At 29.2% G+C, this 25,152-nt stretch overlaps 2 protein-coding genes and 1 non-coding gene across 3 annotated transcripts; 1 reads left to right on the top strand and 2 right to left on the bottom strand.

Annotated features, from left to right (window-relative positions):
• Nucleotides 1-600: 600 nt before the first annotated feature.
• On the bottom strand, nucleotides 601-724 carry LOC115033990. The gene has a single exon (XR_003839332.1). It is a non-coding gene; the product is annotated as a U5 spliceosomal RNA (small nuclear RNA).
• Nucleotides 725-5,538: 4,814 nt separating this feature from the next.
• Nucleotides 5,539-10,438, top strand: LOC100163407 (ATP-dependent RNA helicase DDX42). Its single transcript, XM_001943761.5, has 14 exons — nucleotides 5,539-5,875; nucleotides 5,954-6,098; nucleotides 6,202-6,302; nucleotides 6,390-6,492; nucleotides 7,426-7,723; nucleotides 7,793-7,932; nucleotides 7,996-8,224; nucleotides 8,297-8,565; nucleotides 8,630-8,780; nucleotides 9,153-9,245; nucleotides 9,309-9,442; nucleotides 9,500-9,607; nucleotides 9,679-9,801; nucleotides 9,889-10,438. The coding sequence occupies exons 1-14, from the start codon at nucleotides 5,673-5,675 to the stop codon at nucleotides 10,003-10,005; spliced, it is 2,214 nt and encodes a 737-aa protein (XP_001943796.1). The 5' UTR covers nucleotides 5,539-5,672; the 3' UTR covers nucleotides 10,006-10,438.
• An 854-nt stretch (nucleotides 10,439-11,292) lies between these two features.
• LOC100162068 (citron Rho-interacting kinase) lies at nucleotides 11,293-19,996 on the bottom strand. The gene is made up of 26 exons (XM_001943445.5): nucleotides 19,566-19,996; nucleotides 19,256-19,431; nucleotides 18,997-19,178; nucleotides 18,698-18,911; nucleotides 18,266-18,458; nucleotides 17,898-18,112; nucleotides 17,460-17,837; nucleotides 17,293-17,402; nucleotides 16,942-17,224; nucleotides 16,540-16,857; nucleotides 16,223-16,333; nucleotides 15,883-16,143; nucleotides 15,655-15,816; nucleotides 15,338-15,532; nucleotides 15,081-15,275; nucleotides 14,780-14,992; nucleotides 14,507-14,712; nucleotides 14,195-14,431; nucleotides 13,198-13,627; nucleotides 12,971-13,124; nucleotides 12,673-12,898; nucleotides 12,456-12,604; nucleotides 12,223-12,399; nucleotides 11,995-12,153; nucleotides 11,769-11,907; nucleotides 11,293-11,662 (listed from the first exon to the last, which is right to left on the bottom strand). Exons 1-26 carry the CDS (start codon nucleotides 19,753-19,755, stop codon nucleotides 11,551-11,553), a joined length of 5,385 nt encoding a protein of 1,794 aa, XP_001943480.2. The 5' UTR covers nucleotides 19,756-19,996; the 3' UTR covers nucleotides 11,293-11,550.
• Nucleotides 19,997-25,152: the final 5,156 nt, after the last annotated feature.

The following is a 25,152-nucleotide window of genomic DNA, read 5'->3' on the forward strand; positions in this document are numbered from 1 at the left end:
ATTTTCGGTGAAGTGCTTTGAGCAGACTCTGAGGTTCTTTTTTTTCAAAGTTTCTTTTCCCATTCGTAATTTAATAGCCCACATCTGTTTTCTATCAACTAGATCATTATTACCAAATTTATTTGTCCATAAAACTTAACGTTCATTTTCTTTAGGGAAATGATGAAAGCTAATATTTGATGATGTGGAATATAAAGAATTACAACCATAAACGGAACAATTCACATGGCTTTTTTTATTTTTGTCAGACATTATAGTAGAATAAAGATATAAAAAATATAAATAAAATATAATATATTCTACTATATGATTAATATTAAGAATATAATATATTATTAAGAAAAAAAATTAATCAAGTTTATTAATGTACTAATGTATAGTAATGTGTAATAATGAAACTAATATTATAATAAACTATAATATTTTTACTACTCCGGATAGTTATAACTTTAACCACCAGAGTGCGTATCATCCTGTTTTTCCAATACATTAATTGTCAGCGACAGCCAGCCGGATACGGTACCGCTGATAATCAGTCGGTCATGAAGCTGTTTTATAATATTTTCAAGTATATTTTCTATGTGGTAATGTGGTATTAGAAGCCCGACCAGACGGTCAGGCAATTGAAAAAATTAGATTTCTAGACTCCTTTGAGTGCTCCCCTCCACGGAAATCTTTAGTAAAAGGCGAAAGATTTTTTCGATTTGAAAGGGAACCGGAGTTATCTGTGAGAGTGTGTTCGGTTCCCTATATACAATCTCCATGGTCACGACGCCGTGCAGTTGATTGATGTTCCCACAACACCATTATCCCGGTTAGCAAGTCATGGAGGTATCCGTGCCCGTCCAGTGTGAACTTTTGACGTCGTTGCAACGATCGACCGCAAAAACTTTTGGTCACCGTCACAGCGCGCCCGAAGTGCTGGTCTACCCGCGTCGTAACCGCGTTAGCTAACGATTATTCTCGCGAACGCCATCTACCGACTGATTTCCGAAACACCGGAGCTTGAACGAATTCCTGAACTTCTCCATCGCCGGTTTCCCGATGAACATAGCCGAACTATTATAATAATACGTTAAAAACGTGACAAAATAATTGAATGGGTCCGTTGTTTATCTTCGACGGTGGAGGCATGATCAGGGGAGCACGTTCAAACAATAGATCTAATTGTTATAAGTGTTAGTTGAAATATTATTATATCTCTCTTAAGCCCGTGTACCACACAAGTTCTTTGTAATATTCCACATGAAAACAATAAATTATATTTGAATTATATTCAATCATAATAACTATCTTATTGTTTTTTTTTTGCCTACATATTTGGTACCCTTGTATTTCTAATTAGGGGGTCTATTCTAATAAAAAAAATATATTTTCAGATAATATAATTTATGGATTCATGATTCAAAATAGATTAATATTAAATACCTAATAATTATAAGTTATAACTGCGTTAATTATTATTTATTCATGTATAGATGTAGATGTAGTAAGATTCTAGCCTAGGAGATATTGTTCTTGTAACTAATGTAACTTAGGTACATAATATTATATAATAATAGGTACCTATATAGCCAAGAAATACACCTTTATCACCTGACACCTTCTATAAATGTTATAAACATTTTGACAACGATGACAAACCGGGATACACATTGTATACAAATAAAAATATTTGTTTTAAACTTCTTTTATTAATAAAATAATACTATAGCTTATAAGTTATAAAATTTTGTAATCAATGTCTTGATAAATTTCAATGTTCGTACACTTAAAATTTACTTATAAGTTACAACATTGTTCCATTAAGTAATTTAACAATTTAGCGAAGATTTAACATCATTCGTTTTGTTATTCTAATTATTTGAGGTTTAAAAAAGTTAACAATATTTCGTTAAAGGGGTGAGCATATACATATAATTGTTGACACTGGTGATGCCTGTACTCGTTATGGTTTAATTATTTTTTTATGTGGTTTTCAAATACTATAGTACTAACTTTTTGATAACTATTCAAACAGATTTGTACGACCCTGGGGTAGAAGGGATCTATATGAAACTCCTGTGAATAATAAATGTTTTGTTCAAGTATACCTATATATCTATAGATTTCATATATTATGAATTATGCATCATGCTGCCATGATTGACTAACGAATAACGTTGTTTATAATAAATAAATTATTTATTTATTTATTTAATATAACCTATTACCTATATGTATATACGGAGGTAAGTCCTAAAACATAAAATTACATTACAAAGTAACAGATGACATTGTAAAATAAATTAGTCACATTCACAAATGTACATTCACTTAATTACTTATACTAATATATAAGTATATTATTCTTTTCGATTCTGGTCACAACATCAGGGATCGCGTAGCAATGAAACGATAAATACTAGTAAAATAGTAACTACATAGTAGGTATAGAATATAATTAAAACCATTATATCAATATAATTTCGATTAGTATTTTGCGGATGGTCAAATGCAACATTTTCAAAATCGATTGTAGAAGACAGTGAAAAGTGAAAACTGGGGCGAGACAATACGCATATCACATCTACATAATATATTGTGTCTGCTCGTAATTTAGTCAGGATTCTCACTTTTTTACACAATATTTACAGGACGCTCAAAAAAGAGATGACTAAATATTAAACAAATAATACAACCATCATTTAATAATAGCGACTTAAAGTTTTCAATTTCAAATATTTGGTTGATGTTTGCTCTTTACAGGATGCTATGCACATTTTTTCTAGGTTAAACTATGTACGCGGATCTTCATGTCAACGCACCATACTTATACACTATTTGTGAGGACGTCAGGTCGTATAGTTTATTAATTAGTGCCACCTGAGTGTGACGTTTTGCCGGTACTTCCACTTTTGTATATACATACCTATAATACATATATTATAATATTTACAGGACGCCCAAGACATGGTCAAACGATATAGGTACCTACTATTAGAATGAAGTCATGAATATATTTATATATATTATGATAATTTAAGAACAACGCGACTTGAAGATTTAAATTTCAAATATTTAGTTGATGATGAACAGCGAAGGGGGTCTTTGTGTTAACGCACCACACTTATGCACTATATTTGTTAGGTCGTATATAGCTTGTTTAGTACCTTCTGAACGCTGTTATGCGTTAAGTTTTGTTATGCGAGTACTTCACTTTTATCTAAACATATTATATTATTATAATATTATGTACAGGAAGCCCAATAGAGACATGGCCAAACGTTATACAAATAGAATAAAGATACTTAATGATAATTTACGAATAACAAGACTTGAATAACTAAACTACAAGAAATAAACTACAAGATTTAAATTTTAAATATTAGATCAGTATATTTGCTCTTTATTGGATGCTTTGCACATACTTTTTATAGTTTCAACATTGCAAGTGGGTCTCATGTCAATGCATCATACTTATGCACTGTGTGTCAGGTTGTATAGTTCATTCAGTCCCTGGTCCAGTTAACTCGCACTTATATATATATATATATATATTAAAATATGTACAAATGTTATACAAACTGATTAAAGTAATAACTATATATATATATGATATTTAAAAAACACCGCGACTTAATGACCTAAAGTTTTAAATTTCTAATATTTGGTTAATGTTTGCTTATTACCTACTAGACGTCCAGCACATATTTTTGTAGTTCAACTGTCTGACGGAGGTTTTTATATCAACGTACAAAACGTACGCACTATATTTTGTCAAGAGTCAGGACGTCAGGTCGTATAGTTATATATAGTCATATAGACTATTAAACTATACGAAGTTTGGCAAGAATTTTCACTTTTGTGTATGTGATATACTATGTACTAGATGACAAATAAAGACATGACAAAACGTCCAACGTTATACAAATATAATGTGGATAAGAATAACGTGACTTAAAGTTTTCAATTTCAAAAATTTGATATTGATTATTGGTGTGGAAGCCTTTCACATACCTAATGGCTAATTATGTTTACAGGTTAAACAGTGCAAGCAGGTCTTCATGTCACTGCATTATACTTATAAGCAAAAAGCAATATTTGTAAAGTCGTATAGTTTTTTTTTAGTACCTATTAAAACTTTCACTTTTGTGTATATACATAAATACATATATACTATATATATTTGTGTATATACATAAATACATATATACTATATATATTATAATTTGTACAGGTCACCCAATAAAGACATGGTAAAATGTTATACAAGTCGAACAGATATAATATGTGATAATTAAAGCACAGCATGACTTAAAGTTTTAAATTTCTAATATTTGGATGATGTTTACTTTTTACTGGAGGTCCTGTATAGTTTTTAGCAGGATACGATTACGTTGATAGTGGTTCGCTGCCTTCCTCTGCACTAATTATGCACTTAGTCCAGTCACATGTTCAGTATGCGACATGCGTACCTATATATATCGTTTGATGTGTGGAAAACGGAAGCCCGAATTACTTCCTGTATGAAATTTGCGAATGACTATATGTTACACATTAAACTTATGTTTTATAGTTTTTCCAAACATTTTATTTCAATTTCAGTAACAGGTGTTTTTTGGAGCGCCCGTCACATCGCAACTTCCTGCAGCAGTTTTTGGACGCGTGGACTAGTTGGAAGTCCTTTCGGGCTTCCGGTAAATTATTTAATTACATTAATGCTTAAATTTAGATACGAGTAAATTTTTGTTCTATTTTGTTTTGAGGTACTTATTACGATTGTTGTTGTTATCGGGGCCTACTTGCTGCAATGGGTCAGATGGTTGAAACAAAGAAAAAAATATAAATTAGTCTAATTAGTTTTGAGTTCATAATTTCAGCATTATGATCAAATTATCAAATCCTTTCAAATGTATTAATTTGATAGAAATAAAGTAATTTATTGAGTTAAATATTATTGACATTTTATCTATATATCTAAGATATAAAAAATGTTTGTACCTACATAATATGTCCTTAATGCATTCCTAAACATCCGGTTGCGATGAAATTTGGTATAGAACTTGGGGAAGAAGATGGTAATATAATTTACATAATAAAATAAATAAGAAATCGCTTTATTTATAAAACCTAATCATATATAAGAGGAATTAATCTTTCAAGATAAATATTCATACATCGTGGTCTAACAATTCGATACGTATCGACAGGGAATAGACGTTACGTACAAACTCGTATCCAAGTCCGATACGGTTCAAAATTGACCCGATAAGAATCGATCATAGAGTAATATTACTCTATAGAATCGATCCACTTCAATTTCTTCTATATCTGTGATTCCAACTTCCCAACCAAGGTGGATTTAATAAATAAATATTTAATAAATCCACCTTGTTCCCAACACTGCCAAGCTATCAATCATTATGATGATAACGGACGATAAGCTCGTTTATTTTTCGTGATAACAATTATCAAACAGTACCACAGCAGGCCCGCTATAGCACGATTCGTCCCGGTGGTACGCGTAAACTGTTAACTGTTAAGACTGTTTATATATTTAGTTATAGATAGTATTCACACTGCTCAGTAAATAATTTAATAAATCAGCATAATTGCAATAATTATTAATATTTGTTACCGAATCTCGTTCAGCCCGTTATGGTTATCTTGTGAATCCACTGGACAACACCATGCACAACAACAAGATGAATGATAAAATATCGTTTTCGTTCAACTCCGGTGGACGGTCTTCGTCGTCCCGGTCAGTAGCCATACCTCCACCAGCAAACAGTGGGCTCAGTAAGCAGGGCTACTCCACTTTGAACGCCATAAACCATTCGGCAATCTCAAACACATGGGGTGTGCCGAAGAAACGAGCAAAAACCGAAGAAGAGTAAGTGGTGTGCACCCACCCTCTCATACTGATAGTTTTGATACCATTTTTCTTGACTGAACTTTGATGGTGTTTAAGGTATTTCGAAGACGAAGATGAACAGCAACAGCCTCAACTCGAGTACATTCCTGCACCCGATAGTCCATCTAATAAAAAATCTGACTGCGATTCTGATTCATCTGAGGACCCATTAGATGCTTTCATGGAAGGATTAGAAAAAGAAGTATGTTATGGATTTTTTTTGCAATTGAGTATATAGATAAAAATTTGTAGGTAATCCAAGTCTAATTCCCTGTTCAGAATAAAAAAAAAATTCATTATCTTAGGTAAAAAAAGCAAAAACCTCTGGAAAAAAAGAAAAAAAGGAAGATGAAAAAGGTATTAGACAAGATATTGAAGAAGAGGACATAGAAGAATCATACTACAGGTGTGTAAAATACCTTAAATTTGACTGTAATATCTAGCGTTGCCAGAATATAGACATCATTGGTAATTTATTTTCAAACACCGATAGGTATATGGAAGAAAATCCAACCGCGGGTCTCGTTGATGAAACTTCAGACATAGAAATTGATTATGATGAAGATGGTAATCCCATAGCACCGCCAAAGAAAAAAGTTGGTACTAAATAATAAATCAATTTCCAAGATGATTATAATTAAAAACAAATCTACTTTACCAAACACCCTTTTACTTGATATATAAATATATATATTTATGTTTAAATTGTCAATACATCAAAGGCAATATTTCAATCGTTAGTTTTTGAGTTGTACACTCTACTAGGCTTTAAAACAAATAATTAGTAGCAAATAAACAAACCAGGATCCAGAGTTAGGAAATTGTGGGTCAGGACATTTTATGAGCCACTTATTAAAACCAGATTAGAAATCTATACTTGTGTACTAGGGATATAAAACAAACAAAATTAATTTATACTGTATGTCTGTTTATTTGAGGGTCCAAGTGTCCAACTACCCAAGATCTGAAAAATTTGATGAGCAAATATTAACTGTCAGTTGACCTCCTGAACACCCCCCCCCCCCTAGATCCGCCCCTGAAAATAACGGTTTTTATAGTAATAAATAATATAAAGTATATATTTTTAGTATAATCAGATATTAGTTAAAGCTTTTCATTTTTAGATTCTACTAATAATAGGAATCAAGCATTTATTGTAATAAAATGCATTAATTATTCAAGTGAATTTAACTTACTGCTGCTAAGCTTACATTGTTGTATATCATAGCTCAATTTTTTTAAATATCTAATTTATTCAATTTTAACTTGTGTATTTAAAGTGAAAACCGTTTTTATCTTACTCAGTTTTCACATCCTCATTAAATAATATATATATAAATTGTAAATAACTTAAAAACTAATGATTTTTGCTCAACTTTGATTTCTAACTTTATGAAATAAATGCGTATGGTAATTTCGATTTATAGCAAAATCTATTTACTAATTTTAAGACTATTTAAACATTTTATTATGTATTTGATATCTATTTTAATATATTCTAATATTCTTCTATTTTTTCTCCCCCAAAGGAAATAGACCCATTACCTCCCATTGATCATTCTTTAATCAAATACAAAAGCTTTGAAAAAAACTTTTACACTCCACACAATGAAATATCATCTTTAACTGTGGATAAAGTTATTCAATTACGTAAGACTCTTGGTCTCCGAGTAAATGGAGCCGATTTACCTTATCCAGTCACATCATTTGCTCATTTTAATTTTGATGACGCCTTGATGAAAATTATTCGCAAGTCCGACTATGTACAACCCACACCGATTCAAAGTCAAGCAGTTCCTGCTGCGCTTGCAGGGCGTGATATAATTGGTAAACTTAAGATATTTAAATAAAATTTTTTTTATATTAATATTTTTTACTTATTATAATAATCCATAGGTATTGCCAAAACTGGTAGTGGTAAAACGTTAGCGTTCATATGGCCAATGTTGGTACACATAATGGATCAACCAGAACTGAAAGAAGGTGATGGTCCAGTTGGTTTGATATTGGCACCTACCAGAGAATTGTCTCAACAAGTATAAATTAATAATCAAAAATAGATTGTTAAAAATTATTTCTAAATGTGTTATGTTGTTCAGATCTATGTAGAAGCAAAAAAATTTGGAAAAATCTATAATCTGAGAGTAGTGTGTTGTTATGGTGGAGGTTCAAAGTGGGAACAATCAAAGGCACTTGAAGGAGGTGCCGAAATCATAGTAGGTACTCCTGGCAGAGTAATCGATCTAGTAAAAATGTCTGCAACCAACTTAACTAGAGTAACATTCCTTGTACTTGATGAAGCTGATAGAATGTTCAATATGGGTTTTGGTAAGTATTAATAGGATTTTTATCAAGTATTAATGTGACCAATTTTTTACAATCATATTTTTTAATGTTTAGAACCTCAAGTGCGTTCCATTTGTGACCACGTGAGACCAGATCGCCAAACATTGTTGTTTTCTGCCACATTTAAAAAAAAAATTGAAAAGTTGGCACGTGACATTCTTACTGATCCTATAAGAATTGTTCAAGGGGATGTTGGTGAAGCAAACACTGATGTAGCGCAAATTATGTTGGTGATGCCACAGAGTGACAAGTGCCAATGGCTGTTGGATAATTTAGTTCAATTTACATCAACTGGATCTATTCTCGTATTCGTTACTAAAAAAGTCAGTTCTATTTAGACATGAAATAAATAAATGAAAAAAAAAAATATATTTAAACATTTTATAGTTGGATGCAGAACAACTAGCCAGTACGTTGAGTCTAAAGGAGTATGAAGTGTTGCTGTTACACGGTGACATGGACCAAGCCGAAAGGAACAAAGTAATAACAAAATTCAAAAAACAAGAAGTCAACATTATGGTGGCCACAGATGTTGCTGGTAAGATCATATTTTTTCATAATAATCATCTGAAATAATACATTTAAAATGAAAATGAATATAATATATTATAAAATTAATCAGACGTTTGAGAAACCAGATTTGTCACAAAACTCAACATTTCAGAAAGATTACAGAACATGTCTTAGATTAATAGAGTTGCTCTTGATTCCTTCAATTTGCACTGCAAAAACTATATTTTATGGAGGAAAAGTCAAAATTCTCTTGAAATTTGTTGATATACAAAATATTAAGAATCCAAAACTGCAATGAAACATGATTCTATTTTTTTTAGACAAGTTGGGTTTTTCAGACAATAATGTCCCTTATAAGTTATAATTAATATTTGTATGTTTTTCTTAATTTATGTAGCTAGAGGTCTAGATATAGCTCATATCAGAACAGTTGTGAATTATGACATAGCTAGAGATATTGACACACATACACATCGTATTGGAAGAACTGGTAAAATATTTATTATTTGTCTGTTTAACAGATTTATTTTTTGATATCAAATTTTATTTTCAGGTCGAGCGGGAGAAAAAGGTACAGCATTTACTCTTGTCACACCAAAAGACCATGAATTTGCTGGTCATTTGGTACGAAGTCTTGAAGGTGTAGGGCAGGAAGTTCCCAAACCACTTATAGATCTTGCCATGCAGGTAAAGTATCATCATTGAACTTAATTGAAACTATCATTTAACCATATATTATTCTAGAGCTCTTGGTTCAGAAAAAGTCGTTTCAAAGGCGGAAAGGGTAAATCAGTAACTGCTGGGGGCGCTGGACTGGGATATCGAGATCCGTCAGGTTCCAATAACTTTTCGGTTGGTAGTGTTCTATTTCAATGAGTTTGAAGCCAATAATATTATGTGACATGATGAATTTTATATTGTAGGCATCGAGTTCGTATCAGTGTCCAAAACCTGCAGCTGCAGTAGTCCCAGCATCAAAAGGTGGTCCTGGAGCAGGAAGACTGTCGGCACTAAAAGAAGCATTTAAAATGCAATACCAAAACCAAGTATTAAAATATTTTTACTGCTTTATGGTTTATAATCTACTAAAATTATTAATGTTCATGTATTAACTTTTATTATAATGGTTACAGTTTAAAGCCAGTGAAGATCACACTTGGGAACAAACGGTCGGATCAAATTCATCAGTTAAAGTACACACTGGTCCATTAAAAGAAAGAAAAGCCAAAAAAAACCGATGGGACAACTGAAAAATGTATTTATAAGTAACAATACTTAGATTTTGTTGGAGCTTAAACCTATTTAACTATTTAAATCATAAGACTTTAATAACGACTTTAGTAGTTGTTTTAATAATAAAAAATTTTTACAAATTTTTAACACATGCAAAATTTAATTTAATTTTTCAAAAAATAAAAATCCATTTATCAATGATATATTTTGTTTATATACACAACATTCTGTGTCGTGTCATCAGAGCTGGCCTTAGGCAGAGGCCATGGGAGTTACCCACTTATATGAAATTTTGTACTTCTAAAGAGTTCTAAAAATTATATTTTAAGGCCATTCTATATTTGTGAACCCATTGAGATTCCAAAGAAAAATATGTGAACAATTAATTGATGCTTGGTTATAACTGTTATAAAAAATTCAAACAATAAAATAAGTAGCATTCTCATCACGTAATAAAACATAATTTATTATTTTCTATATATTTAAAATGAAGTAGTAATTAATTGTTAATGTATCATTAATAATGATTTATTAAAATGTGATAAACAAAAAGTGTGTTATGAGCGTGGTTTAATTAAGTTTTTACAATATTCAGGGGTTCCACGTTTGTGAGTACATAATATACTATATATTATTATACTTTGTCCACCGCACAACTCTGCTGTGCATTAAAATAACAGTGCAAGGTCAAATTTCTCCCACGATGCTGGACAGGGTGAGATAGGATCATCTTACGATTTACACACATTTTTATTTTTACTTGATATTACATAATTTATTTAACTTTAATAATAAATACCCGAAAGGTTCACATGGATCGCAGCTCACTTTTTTGCTGGCCTCGTACTACAGTATTGATTTTGGATTAGGAATTTATGTTAATGACAAAAATAAATTGTTTCAATAATGAATGTTCAATTATTTAGTAAATATGTAGTTAATTTTACTATTGTACAAATTTAAATATGTTTGTATTGCTCCGTTTTTGATTTGTCTTTTAAAACTAAATTATTATTATTATCTCATTATTGCTCTCAAATTCATATGAAATAATTTAGAATTAATTCTGTTGTATGCTATTGAAATCTGTATAGTAAATATATTTGATTTAAAGTGTAATAATGTTGATTATTTATTTAAATAATATATCTTGTAGTACACTTCAATGATACTACATTGGTATTAAAAAAGTAATTTATAACACTGAGTTATATTCAAAAATTGTATGTTTTGTTTAATTTAATATATTATCTTGATTTCTCAAGCAATTACCAATTAAATAAATAAACAAAGACCAGCAACAATTTTTAAAAAGAAGTACATGTTTAATACAAAATCGTGATTAACTTAAAATAGGAGTTTTATAAAAAAAAAAAAACAAAAAACAAATGGTTCACTATCATTGTGAAAAATACTTTGAAACAAAACTTAATTAGTTTCATTAATCAGATAAAACAAAGAGTACTTAAATAGTAAATAGAATAAATAATACAAAAATAAATCTAGATTTAAAAACAGTTATCTTAATAATAATAATAAATAATAATTATAAAAACAAATTTTTAATTACTGTTAAATTGTATATTAGGGTTGAAGCAAACTCTTTTTTGATTTTCCTCTGGTTCATCTAAATTTTCCAGCATGGAGGAAGTAAAACTGAACTCTGATTCATCACTGCAATTTGGATTTTTATTAGATTGATGTTTTTTAAATAGGTAAAAATTAACTAAATTAACTATTTACTTAAAATCTAAAACGTACTGCTTTCAAATTCACTTACCATGTGTCCTGTGTGTCTAAGGTGTCTAAGGTATCATTTGAAGCTAGTGAATTTCTAATAATTTTAGATGGATCCAACTGAAAGATACTACATGTACCTTGGAAATCATTAGTGTTAGTCAAACAAATATCGCTCCCTCCTAAAAATAGAATGTGATCAATGAAATTAAAATCTATATCCTAGGATTCAGATGTAATTAATCAATAAACTGTTATGTTTTATTTACTTAAAAGTTTAGGACGGTTTATGGTCAAAACTGCTTTATCTTTTGGCTGTTTAGTTGATGTAATACTCCATGAATCTTCATCCACACAACACGACTGGGTAATTTTTATAACAGAAATTTCGGATTCAGATACAATTACTAAAAATGGTTTTTTGAAAGCTAAAACAAAAAATTAAATTATTGAAAATTTATTAAATTATCAAAATTAAATTTCTGGATTATACACACCAAAACTATTTGGACTGTATGGCCACTTCATTTCACCACCTCGTGTTTTCTTGCCATCAGAGTCAACAAACACTCCGTAGACATTGTAACATAACAGATATTCTTTATTTCTGGTCAATTCACACACAAACATTGGTCGATAATCATTTGACTTAGCAACTGAATCAGTAAAAAATCCTGAAATACAAAAATATTCATTAATTGAAATACTGAGTAAATTTAAAATTGCTTACTTTTACAACTGAAATTTTCTGTTTCAATTTTGTAAAAGCTGTTGGTCGTAAATATAATTCCATTGGGCATAAAGCAAATGCAATTAGTCGGGACATTGGTTTTCAATATTTTAGTTACAACAAACTGCGTATCTTGCCATTTTAAAACACTTTGGAAATTATAAAAATTACAATATTAATGATTACGTTATATTATATTTATAATTTTAATACTTACGTAACACTATGTTCAGATCCTATAACTACCAATTCATTACAGCGGGAAACCGCAATACAGTTAATTTCTTTCAATTCAGACATAGTTGTATTATTTTTAGAAGGTTGACTGTTGCGTATTTCATCTACAATACGAACTACTTCAATAACTGGCTTTGACATATGACTTAATTCAGAATTTAGGACAACAGTTCTCATATTACATTTTAGTAACTCTTTCGTGGTTCCTAAAATACAGATAAACATAATACAAATACATACAACAAATGAAAAAAAAAAAATGCTTTCAAAGCACATACCAGCAATCATTAAAACTAATTGAAGTTTGGGCAAGAATACAAAGTCATTGACTAATTTTGGTCCAACGATAGGGACGAGATCATATTTAACTTGTTCATTCTCAGATTTTATATGGACTGAAAATAATCCTTCAACAGCGCCTAATAAGAATACCTATAGAATCCAAAAATAATAATATGATAAATATTATAATATAATGCATATGAGTATAACACTTTATATTTACACTTTGTGATATTTGATGAATGCAGTTAACATTAAGCAATTTTTCTTTATGGAAGGTATATATATTATCTTTGTAATCATGATTATCTTGTAACTGAGCAGCACTTTCACAATTTTCCAAGAACACTTTAATTATACTCAACCAATTCTGTTTTTCCGGTACGCTAGACACGATAATGTACAAAAATAAGGTCATCCAACCAGTGTTTAAGTTGTACACTTCGATTTTCAACATCTGATCATAATCTTCATTAGAGTTTTTGTCAAATGTTGAATCATTTGATTCTGCCACATCAACAATTTTAACAATATTTGATGACATCATCAATGGCAGAGTATAGAATGGTTGGGTATCATATTTATCGTTGAAAATTAATAACACCCCTTGTTCAAATTTTGCATACTTTCGATCCCAAATTTGTTTTGTATTGCTAGAAATAAAAAAATAAAAATAGTTACTCAGAGAACTTATAAATATATTCAAATCTATTTCAATGATCAATTAGCCAGATTAGCAGGCTTAATAAAAATAATATACAGTTTAATAATCTAGCATAATTGTGATAAATACATCCAAATTATTTCATTATCCATTGCAAACTTAATTTTTTTATAAGTAGTATTAGGTATAGTTATGTATTTTAATATATGAAAACAATGCCTTTGATTAATTTGTTACAAGATGTTATTGTTTTGTTTTGGCAATAATCCTGGGGTGTTATTCTAATTGGGCTAGTATATGTATATGTAAAGCAACATATAATAATTCAAATATGGAATTTATAATTTTCGATTTACGTGCACAAGTAAAAATAAAAATGTATATTACTATAAAACTCATAAAAATACAGAATGAATAACTTTTAACTTTTAATTTGTATTTACTTTTTGAAAATGTTAATATATAAATCTAGTTTATTGATTAGTTTAAATTTTTTACCCTTTAATTCTAAAATAAATAGGTAATTTTGAAATATAAAAAACAATTAAGAACTCACTCCCAAATAGTAACCCATGATTCAATCTCAGATTTTTTCTCTTTATCGCTTAGAACAGGTGTAGTGGATTGTTCTTCTTTTTTTATAGGAGTGCAATCAGGTAATAACTCATGTGAACATGTTACATGTGTAGATACCCTACACTCTTGACATTGACTAATTTGTTGCCTACTTACAATTTCAGTTTTACAGTGTGAACATTGTAATCCATCTCGTTTGCATATCTTTACTTCAAATCTAAATTTATTTTATAAAATAATAAATATCATTAATACATTGTGATTTTAAACAATTACGAAAGAGTGAACTTGCTTATGAAATGACTGAATTTGAGAGAGTGTATTATATGTTATTTTTTTATAGGCAGGCGAATTGGCTTCAAAATTAAGACAAATGGGCATTAAAGGTGTTGATGGACCTTGTGTTCTCATCATGTTCAATTCAGCTTGAGTTTGATAAAGTTTATTTGCTAGATCTTTAGATTTACTTCTTTCAGAATTCAATAGAGATTCAATTTCCTACATGAATTCATAATAAATTAGGAAAATAATAACTAAGGGAAAAGAAATAAAATAATAATTTTACTTTTTGATCAACATTTTCCTTGTTTTTACCACTGAACAACATATCACCCAGAGTCCTCTTCTTTTTGGTCACATCATCAAACTTTGTTTGTAAGAAATCGATAAGTTTGGTTTGTTGGAGAATGGTAGCATCTGCTTTTATTAAACGTTCCTCGTAATATACTTTTTGTTCCATCAAACCATTCTTATATTTTGAAATAACATTCTGCATAACCTAATATATGAAAATATAAATTAATAAGTTTAATTTAATAAGTGATAATAAATAAATAACCATAAATTAATTTGATATTTAAACCTACATTTGAATCTTCAACCATAGCTTCTAACTGAGCAGTTAATCGAACATTGGCTTCTTTCAAAAGTTGTTTTTGACTAATGGTTTCAGATATTTCAGCCTTCATTTTATTCAACTCTTTGATGACTTTTTCGGATTCAATTTGTAGTGTATAGAACATTGTACTTTTCTCTCTTAAATTAAAGTTGACTTCATCTAACTATAACACAAATTTTAGAACATCATTATTTGTTGTTACATAGTTACCACTAAAATTAATACCTGTTTTTTCATTGAATCTATTTCTACGTTTTTATCATGAACTCGATCTGATAATAATTTCAACTCTTCTTTAACATTATCTTGCACACTTTCAAATGTTTTACCCTTACTTTCAGCTAAAATTCTCAGTGATTTTTCTTCATTGTACAATTTTTTTGCTTCACGCATTTCGTTTCTTACTTTTTCAATTTCATTCTAAGAACATAGAAACAAATTATTAATAAGTTGATATTATTACTTACAATATTAATCCAATGATTATAGTATTATAATTATAGTAACAGTAGCAAAATCTAAAACAGTAGCATAATATACACCTGTTTGGTTTTAATGTCTTCCAAAAATTGTTTTTCTTTGTTTTTAAAGGTTAGAATAGTTTCTTCAAAGCTGTCAAGTTGTTCATCTTGAACAGTAACTAGTTCTCGTAATGTCTTAATATTTGTTTCACTTTTATGAAATTTGGTTTTGTACTCAAGAATCTGAAATGCATATTTAATTATTTAGTTATATTGGAAACAATTGTTTTCTATAATTAAATAACTTACTTGTCTTTCAAGAGAAGACTTTTCACTTATTTGGACCTTAGATTCATTATTTATCCTAGTTAATTCATTAACTAGCCTTTGGTGTTCAGCTACTTCTTTATCATATTTCAATTGTAATGATTCTAATCCTTGATTGAGATTTGTAATATTTTCCTGCAATAACTTCAGTTCATCTTCTTTATTTTTAATTTGCAAATTTTTTTCTTCTTGTAATTTAGCAATTTCCTGCTTAAAATTATTCCGTGCATCTTTGTGATACTCCTAAAATATAATATTGGTAACTTTTTTTGTCTATTCAAGAAAACTTATATAATAGCTCTTTGATCTGAATTATACTTACTCTAAGACTACTTATATTATCTTCCATTGTTTTATATTTTCTTTGCAATATTCTCAAGTCTAATTTTAAATCACGAATTTCTTGTTCTCGATTTCGCAACTCTGTTTCATACTACAACAAATAAATTAATTTCAAAAATCAAAAAGGTTAGAAATTAATAATATTATTTAGTGAATCTTTAGACCATAAGTGAAAAAATTTTGAATTTTGTTTAGAAAAACAATTTTAACTAATTATAATGAATTAAATTGGTTAGTACCTATTTAGTATTTTATATTAATTAAAAATAATAGAACATAAGAATGCTAAATATTTACCTCTTTTTCATTTTCTTTTTCAGAGATTGCTGTTTCATGTTTTTCAAAAGAAAGTAAAGATTCACTGTTTAGACAACAGTTTTGTTGTTGCAGCTGAGCTATTTGTGTATGTAATTTTTCAATTTCATTATCTTTTTCATGAGTTATACAATTCAATTTTGATTCGAGCTGAGCTAATTGTGTATGTAATTTTTCAATTTCATTATCCTTTTCACGAGTTATACAGTTCAATTTTGATTCGAAATCAGAAGCCATTTTCTTACACATATTTTTATGTTCAGATAGAATAGCAAGTTCTTTCTCTGTATACTGAGCTATCTAAATGTATAAAAATATATTAAAGCAAAACAATAGGAAGTCAAAAAAAGTTTTTATAGGTACTAGGCTCATTAGTAAACTTACTTTTGAATTTAAACTGTCTAAATCTTTTTCCATAACAACAATTTTTTTTTTGAGACATTGATTATCAATTTTTAGTTGATTTTTTTCAACTTCAAATGTATCTTCTTTAACTTTCATTTCAGATATCAATGCAGAAACATGATTATCTATACTATTTTCTTCTGTCAACTGTTTTGAACGACGAACAATGTGTTTTAATTTAGATTTAAGCTTTGTAATTTTTTTGTTAAGTTGTTCTTCATTGCTTTGATATATTTTTATGTCATCCTGGTGTTTACACAATCTAAAAAATAATTTATTAAATATTTATATTTTATTAAATACTAAAAAGTCATAAATTAAAATCTATACTGTGATTGTAATTCACTGTTCTGGGCTTGTAAATCTTCATTTTGTACTTTTAATTCCTCAATATTATACAATTCATTAATTGTTTTAATTTCCCATTTATCAATTTCATTCTAAAAATATTATTAATTAAAATAAACATATGAAAAATGTACAAACTGGCGACTTACTTTAACCATTTCTGCTTGTTTTTTATGTGTGATATTATTAATATCCTCATGGCTAGTATTACTAGTTTCACTGATTTTGGTTAATCTACCTAATTCACTACTCAAGGAAGTCACATCTACATGCAACAAAACATTTTCTTCTTCCATTTTTTTAATCTTCCTATCATTTTCAATAAATAATGAGTCATATTCTGCTAATTTGTCTTCATATGCTTGTATTAAAACTTGAGCATCTTCTAATTCCTTACGCTTTACTCTAATAGATGTTTCTAATTCAGGGTTGTTGGTCATAAAATATGATTGATTACGTTTTGATACTTGCATACTATATGTGAAACCAATAAATGGAAGATCTCTGCCAGAAAATTGTTTTTGTTTCTACAAAACACTAAATTAATATTTTGGTCGGTTTAAATTTAAAACTATTTAACAACTTACTTTAAAATCATTTATGTTAAGAGCTGGAGGAACACGTTCATGTATTGGAAAATTAGAAACATCATTATCAGATGATAGTGATGGAATGTAAGGGGGTACCTGGTCATGTAAGTTATTGAAATTTATTTTTGAAAAAATATCCAAATCTAACATCATATCAACAGTAAACCTTTTGTCTACATGACATACTAAAGACTCGATCATCTGTCTATAAGCTGAAATTTTAAATTATATGAATTATGGATCAAAAAATGTTATTCTATTATATATTAGGTATATATAATTTAACAAAATTGTCCAATCAACTTTTATGTTAATATGTGATAAACATACTTATTTATTTTAGGTTGGTACATTGAGGTACTTACATGAAGATACTTTCAAATATGAAGGATATTTCAATATATTGTCAAAGTTTAATATATTTGAATAAATAACTGCTTGTTGTTCAGAATTGAACGGAGTATCCCCAGTTGCCATTTCATATGCAACAATGCCAACAGACCACAAATCACATTGAGGTCCATAACCTTCCAATGATTTTGAATTAGACTGCATAAACTGCGAGTAAATAAAGTAAAATATATAATATATACTCCTTTTAAACAAGAATAATGTTAACTTTCCAACTCTTTTTCAACAAGGAATATTTGTAATATAAATTAAATTTATGTCTATCTATCTATCTTAGTGAAAAATGATTTTTGTTCAATAATTTTAAGAAGTTGCACCTAACACTTATAATATAATTTAATTTAGAAAATAAATGTTAAAATATTATTATTTAAATAAACATTTACTATTAGAACTTCCGGTGCTAAATACTCTGAAGTACCAACAGGCATGAGAGCACATATTTTCCCATCACGGTTAAGTTTTGCTGAAGAACCAAAATCAACTAATTTCAAATGTCCAACACGATCTAACATCATATTTTCAGGTTTTATATCACGATGAGCAAATCCCATTGTATGCAGATGTTTAACAGCCAATAAGAGTTCTGCGATATAAAATCTAGATGAAAATAAATAATAATAATATTATTGACTAATAAGCACACACATCAATAATAAAATACTTTATGCAATATGATAATTACTTTGCTGTCTCCTCTGGTAATGTACCATTAAACTTATCAATTAAATTGGCAAAATCTCCACCTGGGTGGTAGTCCATAACTAGATAAAGATTTTGAAAGTCTTGAAAAGCATAATGCAATTGTGTTAAAAAGGGAGAACTAGATGACGCCATAATATCTCTTTCATATTCATAAAAAGCAATCTGAAATGATAAATAATTTATGTTTTATCATATTATAGGTGAATCACTATTTACTAAGTAATAGTTATTTTTATTACGTCTCTGTGATTAAGCAAATTATCCTTTTTCAATACTTTCATGGCAAAAATATCCTTGGTATGTTTCTCTATTACTAGTTCTACGTCTCCAAAATGCCCTTTGCCAATCACTTGTTTGGATTCAAAATCAAAACGGTTGACTCTGAGGGATTTCAACTCTGGTATCGCCATTTTAACTGAAAACGAAAAATCGTGTCAATAAACATTAACATTCACATTAACATCAGATAAGCACAATCGCCCAATTTTACGACGAGATAGGTACATAGTACGCTCTCTCATGTGCCGACGGGCACTGACTTGCGCTTACATTTATTCACAAAATTTATGATCAGCGGATCGCTCTTCATGAAGTCGTTGTTGCATTCGTCAAACAGCAATATGATTGCGTCGAACAGCAGTTCCTTGTTCAGAGCAGTCGTGGCCATAATTGTCGGACCACTGAGCACTTCGTTAATGCGCATTGATCGCACCGATATTGATTCGGCTGCCGGTTCCATCGCGAAATGGTCGTCGGCCTCATAGAGTAGTATAGACAGACTACAGACTGTGGCAGCGTCACACTAATTACACTATTCACACTGTCTCACGGAAGTAGCAAGTCGGTAAACACAAACGCAACACGCCAATAACTTGAAGTAAGAATAACTCAGACCTCAACAGACAATAACTGAAATCAGGGATATCCGATAATGTACTGAAATCTGAATAACGTTATATTTTCAATTTTGCAGCTGGACGAAAAAAACCGTTGCGGCGGCTCATGGAATGAACACTAGACATTAAACACACGACCTACACGCCATCTACTGATTAATTAACGACAACACTGATCAATGATACCTGATAGAAAATATCTATTCTGTATTTCTGTGATAAGTGATAATACCATCGGCCATCGCAACTTTCTGTTTCAAATTCCAATTTCTCACGTTCCGACCACGATCAAGAATAAAAATTATTGTTATTTCTTTGTAATTATTGTGATTCCGACCGATAAACTGATTCGTGTGAAAGATTTGAAATCAAAACCAGTATAAAAATGTAATATTTTTAATACCTAGGTACCTATCCATAATTTAGACAATCAACATTTAAACCTTATGGTTTTATAATATTTATACACATATCACTAATGTATTACCTACCTATGCGTAATAAACTAATAAACATATTATAATATTATTATTATTATATTGGTTTTTACTTTTTACGAAAGAAAATAAAAATAAAAATTATTCAACGCGTGGCGTACCTACATATTATTATGACAATATTATAGTAATATTATATATACTATCGGATATTAATATATTATCTGTTACCTATTTCTGGTGGTTACACGTATGTTAATAACTATTAAGTAAGTACATATACATAATTATATTATAGCGGCCAGCGGGTATGATATTCAATAAAATTACTATAAATTCGGACATCAGGGTTTGGAACTATGGCTGACTCTTAAGTAATTATTTATTGTTTTAGCAGTTAGCTAGACATAAAGGCATAATTTCTGCTTTAGCAACCTATCGATTAAGTACAAAAAAAATATAGTTTTTGAAGTTTTTCATTAATAACTTCAAAACCAAGTTTGTCCGGTCTTTTTTTTATACATTTTTATAAAGCACCCTAAAATACACATTTTGGAGAAAAAAAATTTTATCATGACGTATAGAAAAATGTCATAAAAATTTAATGGAAAATCATTACTTCATTCGTTTTTGAGTTACAACAAAAAAAACAAAAACGATTTTTCGAAAACTGGTTTTGCATAGAAATTCCCGTATATTTTCTTAATTTTTGAAATTACAAAGAATTGTACTTTTTAGCTCTCAAAGTACCAACTAGAATCACTTCACCACCAGAAAAATGCCGAAGTAGGAATTCAAAGCAGTTGTACTTCCCTAAATATAGTAAAGACAAACACACAAAAAATCCTGCACATATCACTATAAAACCAATACATTCACCACTCCGCTCAAAATCTATATTACACTGAAGGGATGCAGAGTGCTATCTTACATAAGTCTGGAAACTCCGAGGAAAACTTATTTTATGGCTTAGAAACAAATCGCATGTATATCAATATCGTTAATTAATATTGAGTAGGTAGGTTAACTACTTAAGACATCATAAGAAAAATGTGCTACCTATAACATATTATTTAAAAAAAAAATAATGACTCATGTCAGCAAATTCCAAAAATAAAATATTTTGAAAAAAGATATAATTATGTTCCAAATTAATTGAATAAAAAAACAATTGATATTTTTAAAAATTCTAAAAAATAAACTACATGACTTAGATAAATGTTTTTAGTATCAAAATTGTTCTTGTAATCAGATTCACAAATTGGCTAATTTGAATATATCCAAAAAAATTTAAATCAAATTTAAATTTTTTTTATTTTCAGTGTTAAAATTTTTTGTATAATATATATGTGTAGCGCAAGTGACTATAAATTATATAAAAAAAATTTTAAATATTGATTAGAACAAACGTTATTCCAAAAGTCAGTTATATCTGTTACATCCTGCAGTATAGGTTACATATACACGTAGTTTGCAAACGGACCAAAAAACGTAGAATAGGTATATTATTTATGTTATTTAGTTTTTTACTCTCGTGTGTTATTCCGGTTATGAGCTGCTAACATTAACAATGAACAAGGGACGCTATATACCCATTGTTTTTTTAAAGGTGGTATCCGAAAAACTAAAAATCTGTGTAATACGACAATTACATAATATATATAGAACCAACGAAGAATATAAATGTTGAATTAAACTTCAAAACGTTTGTTGTAGATGGAGGTTTTCTCTTACATCTAGTAATTTTAAAAATAAATTAAACTTTTGAAAACATTTTCCAATTATATGTATCTTACATTGAAAAACATTTTGGAAAAAAAGTATTAATCGTATTTGATGGGTACAATGAAAGTTCACGAAGAATGTAGAACGTTATCGACGTATAAAAAATACTTCGGCAAATATTTTATTCGATGAAAATATGGTTTTTACAATTACACAAAATTCATTTTTATCAAATGAACAAAATAAAAGTAGATTCATTAAAATGTTATCTATGTTGCGACACTGTTTCATGTTTTTTTAATGGTGGAAAAAATAAACATTTTAAATTATTAGAAAAATATCCGGACCTTTTTGCAAGACTGAACTATATTGTATAGAAAAGGCATCACTTATAATTTTCCTATGTTTGGTGCCTGTTGGAATCAGGTATTTTAAATTATAAGTTTTTTCGAATTTATACCTATGCGAGTTAATATTCATAAAATGCTTTTTTACTGTATAGATACGGTATGGTGATACACTGATACTGTATTGTTCTGTGGTATGGCGTATACTGTATTCTAATTTCTAATATAACCTCGCGCATAAATACCTAATAATGCTCGCTTTTAAATATCATTTTCAAAAATCAGTTTTCAACAAAAGATAGTAAAATCTTCATTTTTCTAAATATAGCGTCTTTTTACTATTCATTGTGACTTCGTAGTACTTAAAGTACAGAATAGATTAAATCTTTAATTAATGTATTCTGTGCTTGAACCTTGAAGTACCAAGTACGAAAAGGGATGTCACGAAAAAACGTATAATTATTATTATGAATAATTATGAAATTATTTACACCCTCAACTAACAGTTAAAATATAACTAAATGGTGCTGTGAATTCCAATTTCCGACGACGGCACGCCCTGTATTCAATAACCCACTCAGAAATCGGACCGTACTCCGTTCTACGATATTGATAAAAAATTACGCTACAGCTAACGATAGCAGGCTTAACGATAACGTCGGCTTCTGGCTTCCGCTATCCAATATTTATTCACTCAATAATTAAATAATAATAAAAATAGTTTAATTTATGAAAATAATAATCTAGTTTGGTTTGGATTCAACACGTGTCGCTTTGCGATCTCGTTAGCAGTGGCGTATTTACGGGGGGGATATGGGGGATCGATTCCCCCCCTTGACCTTTTTTTTTTGTAAAATTAAGTTTACTTATTTTCTGTATTTCTCAATATGATACTACTTTTAAGTTTTAAGTAGGTACCTATAACTGTTTTCTAAATGTTCTAGCCGTGGTAATTTGTCCGCTTTGATATAGGTACTATACGCCACTAGTCATTCGTATTCTCGCTTGAAAATTAAAATATTAAAAAATTGCCCATGCTAAGACCCAGGTAATGTTCTTAACTAAAAGTTTGATAATAGGTCATTTCACCCTATCGCCATCAAAACCAACAGCATACTATTGAGAATAGTAAACGACAATTTGCTATGTCGTGCTTATGTAAGACGGAGACAGCCCATACGGGTGTAGCGTCCTCTTAATGTGTTGGCTTTATTTGCATGTCAACGGTCAATACAATAATCATGCCAGATAAGCTTATCGATGAACTGAGCATCCAAAAAAATAGAAAACAGGATTTTGTATTATAACTATTTTTTTTGTTTATCGTATAAAACACAGGATTGTCGTCAGTATGAATTTATAATAAATGCTATTAGGTATACTATACAATTTGTGTTAATTCTTATTTCACCTTGATCCATACTAAACTTAACAAGTTAGAGGATTTTAAAAATGTATATTATATTCGTATTTATTGAGTGTACCTATTACTATATATTTCATCCCCCCCCCTATCAAAATTCCTAAATACGCCACTGCTCGTTAGGTACCGTCTGGCACTTTGGTGTCTATGCCTTCTTCAAATAATTATAATATATTATTATTTATTACATGCATGATACATTATGCATATTATACGTACATGTTTTATTATTTATAATAAGTATATTATTAGTCTTATTAGTTATTACCAACGACAAAGTAGGTAACACGTATAATATACATATACGCAATTTCTAAAAACTATAGGTACTAAATATAGGTATATATGAAATTGTAGTGTATTGTCATTAACAAAAACCCAATTTTTTTCTCAAATCTCAATTATTTGTCTTTACGAATTACGTTCATACAATTTACTACATATATAAATATATGATTTATATATTATATAGTTTGTTTTTATTATCTGTTACGCCAGTCGTCATTCGTCAGGTACTTGCCACTCCGGGTCGTGGTACGTGCCCCGTGGCTGGCAATGACCAATGTGCAATAAATATATTCTAACGTTCTAATAATAACGCTGAATTACGGAAAAACAAACAAGCACGCCCATAGGATAAAATCCCACTCGGAGAAAGATGATAATTAGTAATTAGTACCTATAAATTAAAATCTAATTTTAGCTATAGTAATATTGATATTATCAATCATCAAACAACTGAAAGATTTTTCAATGATACGATGGCTTTGTTATGGCCACAAGGCGTAAAGTACGATAACGTTCTTTTGTTCTTAAGAGGACGCCACACGGATATTTGTTGCCTCTGTCTTACAAGTGCGTAACATAGCAAATTTACGCTCAGCATATCACGTTTAGCTCCGTTAGTTTAAAAATTAGAGTGAATCGATATGAAACTTGATATCATATAAAATCCCGAGATCAAATTTTTTGCAGATATTAGCTTTTGGCTTTTTACCACAGAATTTTACTTATGTTTTTATGTTAATATATTGAATTTAAATATTTTTCTTTTAAAATAAACTATAAAGGTTATTCAATAAAAAATATTATTATTCATACTTAAAAATTAAAAATATTAGACATTGCAGATTGCACAACATATTATTATATTAGGTATTCGTTAAATTAAGTTTATTGTGATTATAAAATAATTTTGTAACCTTGACGTGCATTGTACATACATGGAGGCATCTACCATAATAATATATTATTTAACCAGGTCGCAACTCACAAGCCTGTTTTTCTCTAATAAATAACTAATGATTT

This window comes from Acyrthosiphon pisum, chromosome A1 (assembly GCF_005508785.2).
Source record: "Acyrthosiphon pisum isolate AL4f chromosome A1, pea_aphid_22Mar2018_4r6ur, whole genome shotgun sequence".
NCBI lineage: Eukaryota > Metazoa > Arthropoda > Insecta > Hemiptera > Aphididae > Acyrthosiphon > Acyrthosiphon pisum.

Bases quoted from the DNA above. Each gene is read 5' to 3' on its own strand.
- LOC100163407 (XM_001943761.5), top strand. From the start codon at position 5,673: ATGCACAACAACAAGATGAATGATAAAATATCGTTTTCGTTCAACTCC. The intron at 9,443-9,499 runs GTAAAGTATCAT...ATATTATTCTAG, and splicing joins TTATAGATCTTGCCATGCAG to AGCTCTTGGTTCAGAAAAAG. The intron at 9,608-9,678 runs GTTGGTAGTGTT...TTTATATTGTAG, and splicing joins CAGGTTCCAATAACTTTTCG to GCATCGAGTTCGTATCAGTG.
- LOC100162068 (XM_001943445.5), bottom strand. From the start codon at position 19,755: ATGGAACCGGCAGCCGAATCAATATCGGTGCGATCAATGCGCATTAAC. The intron at 18,113-18,265 runs GTAAGTACCTCA...TTAAAATTTCAG, and splicing joins ATATTTGAAAGTATCTTCAT to CTTATAGACAGATGATCGAG. The intron at 13,125-13,197 runs GTAAATATAAAG...TGGATTCTATAG, and splicing joins TTCATCAAATATCACAAAGT to GTATTCTTATTAGGCGCTGT.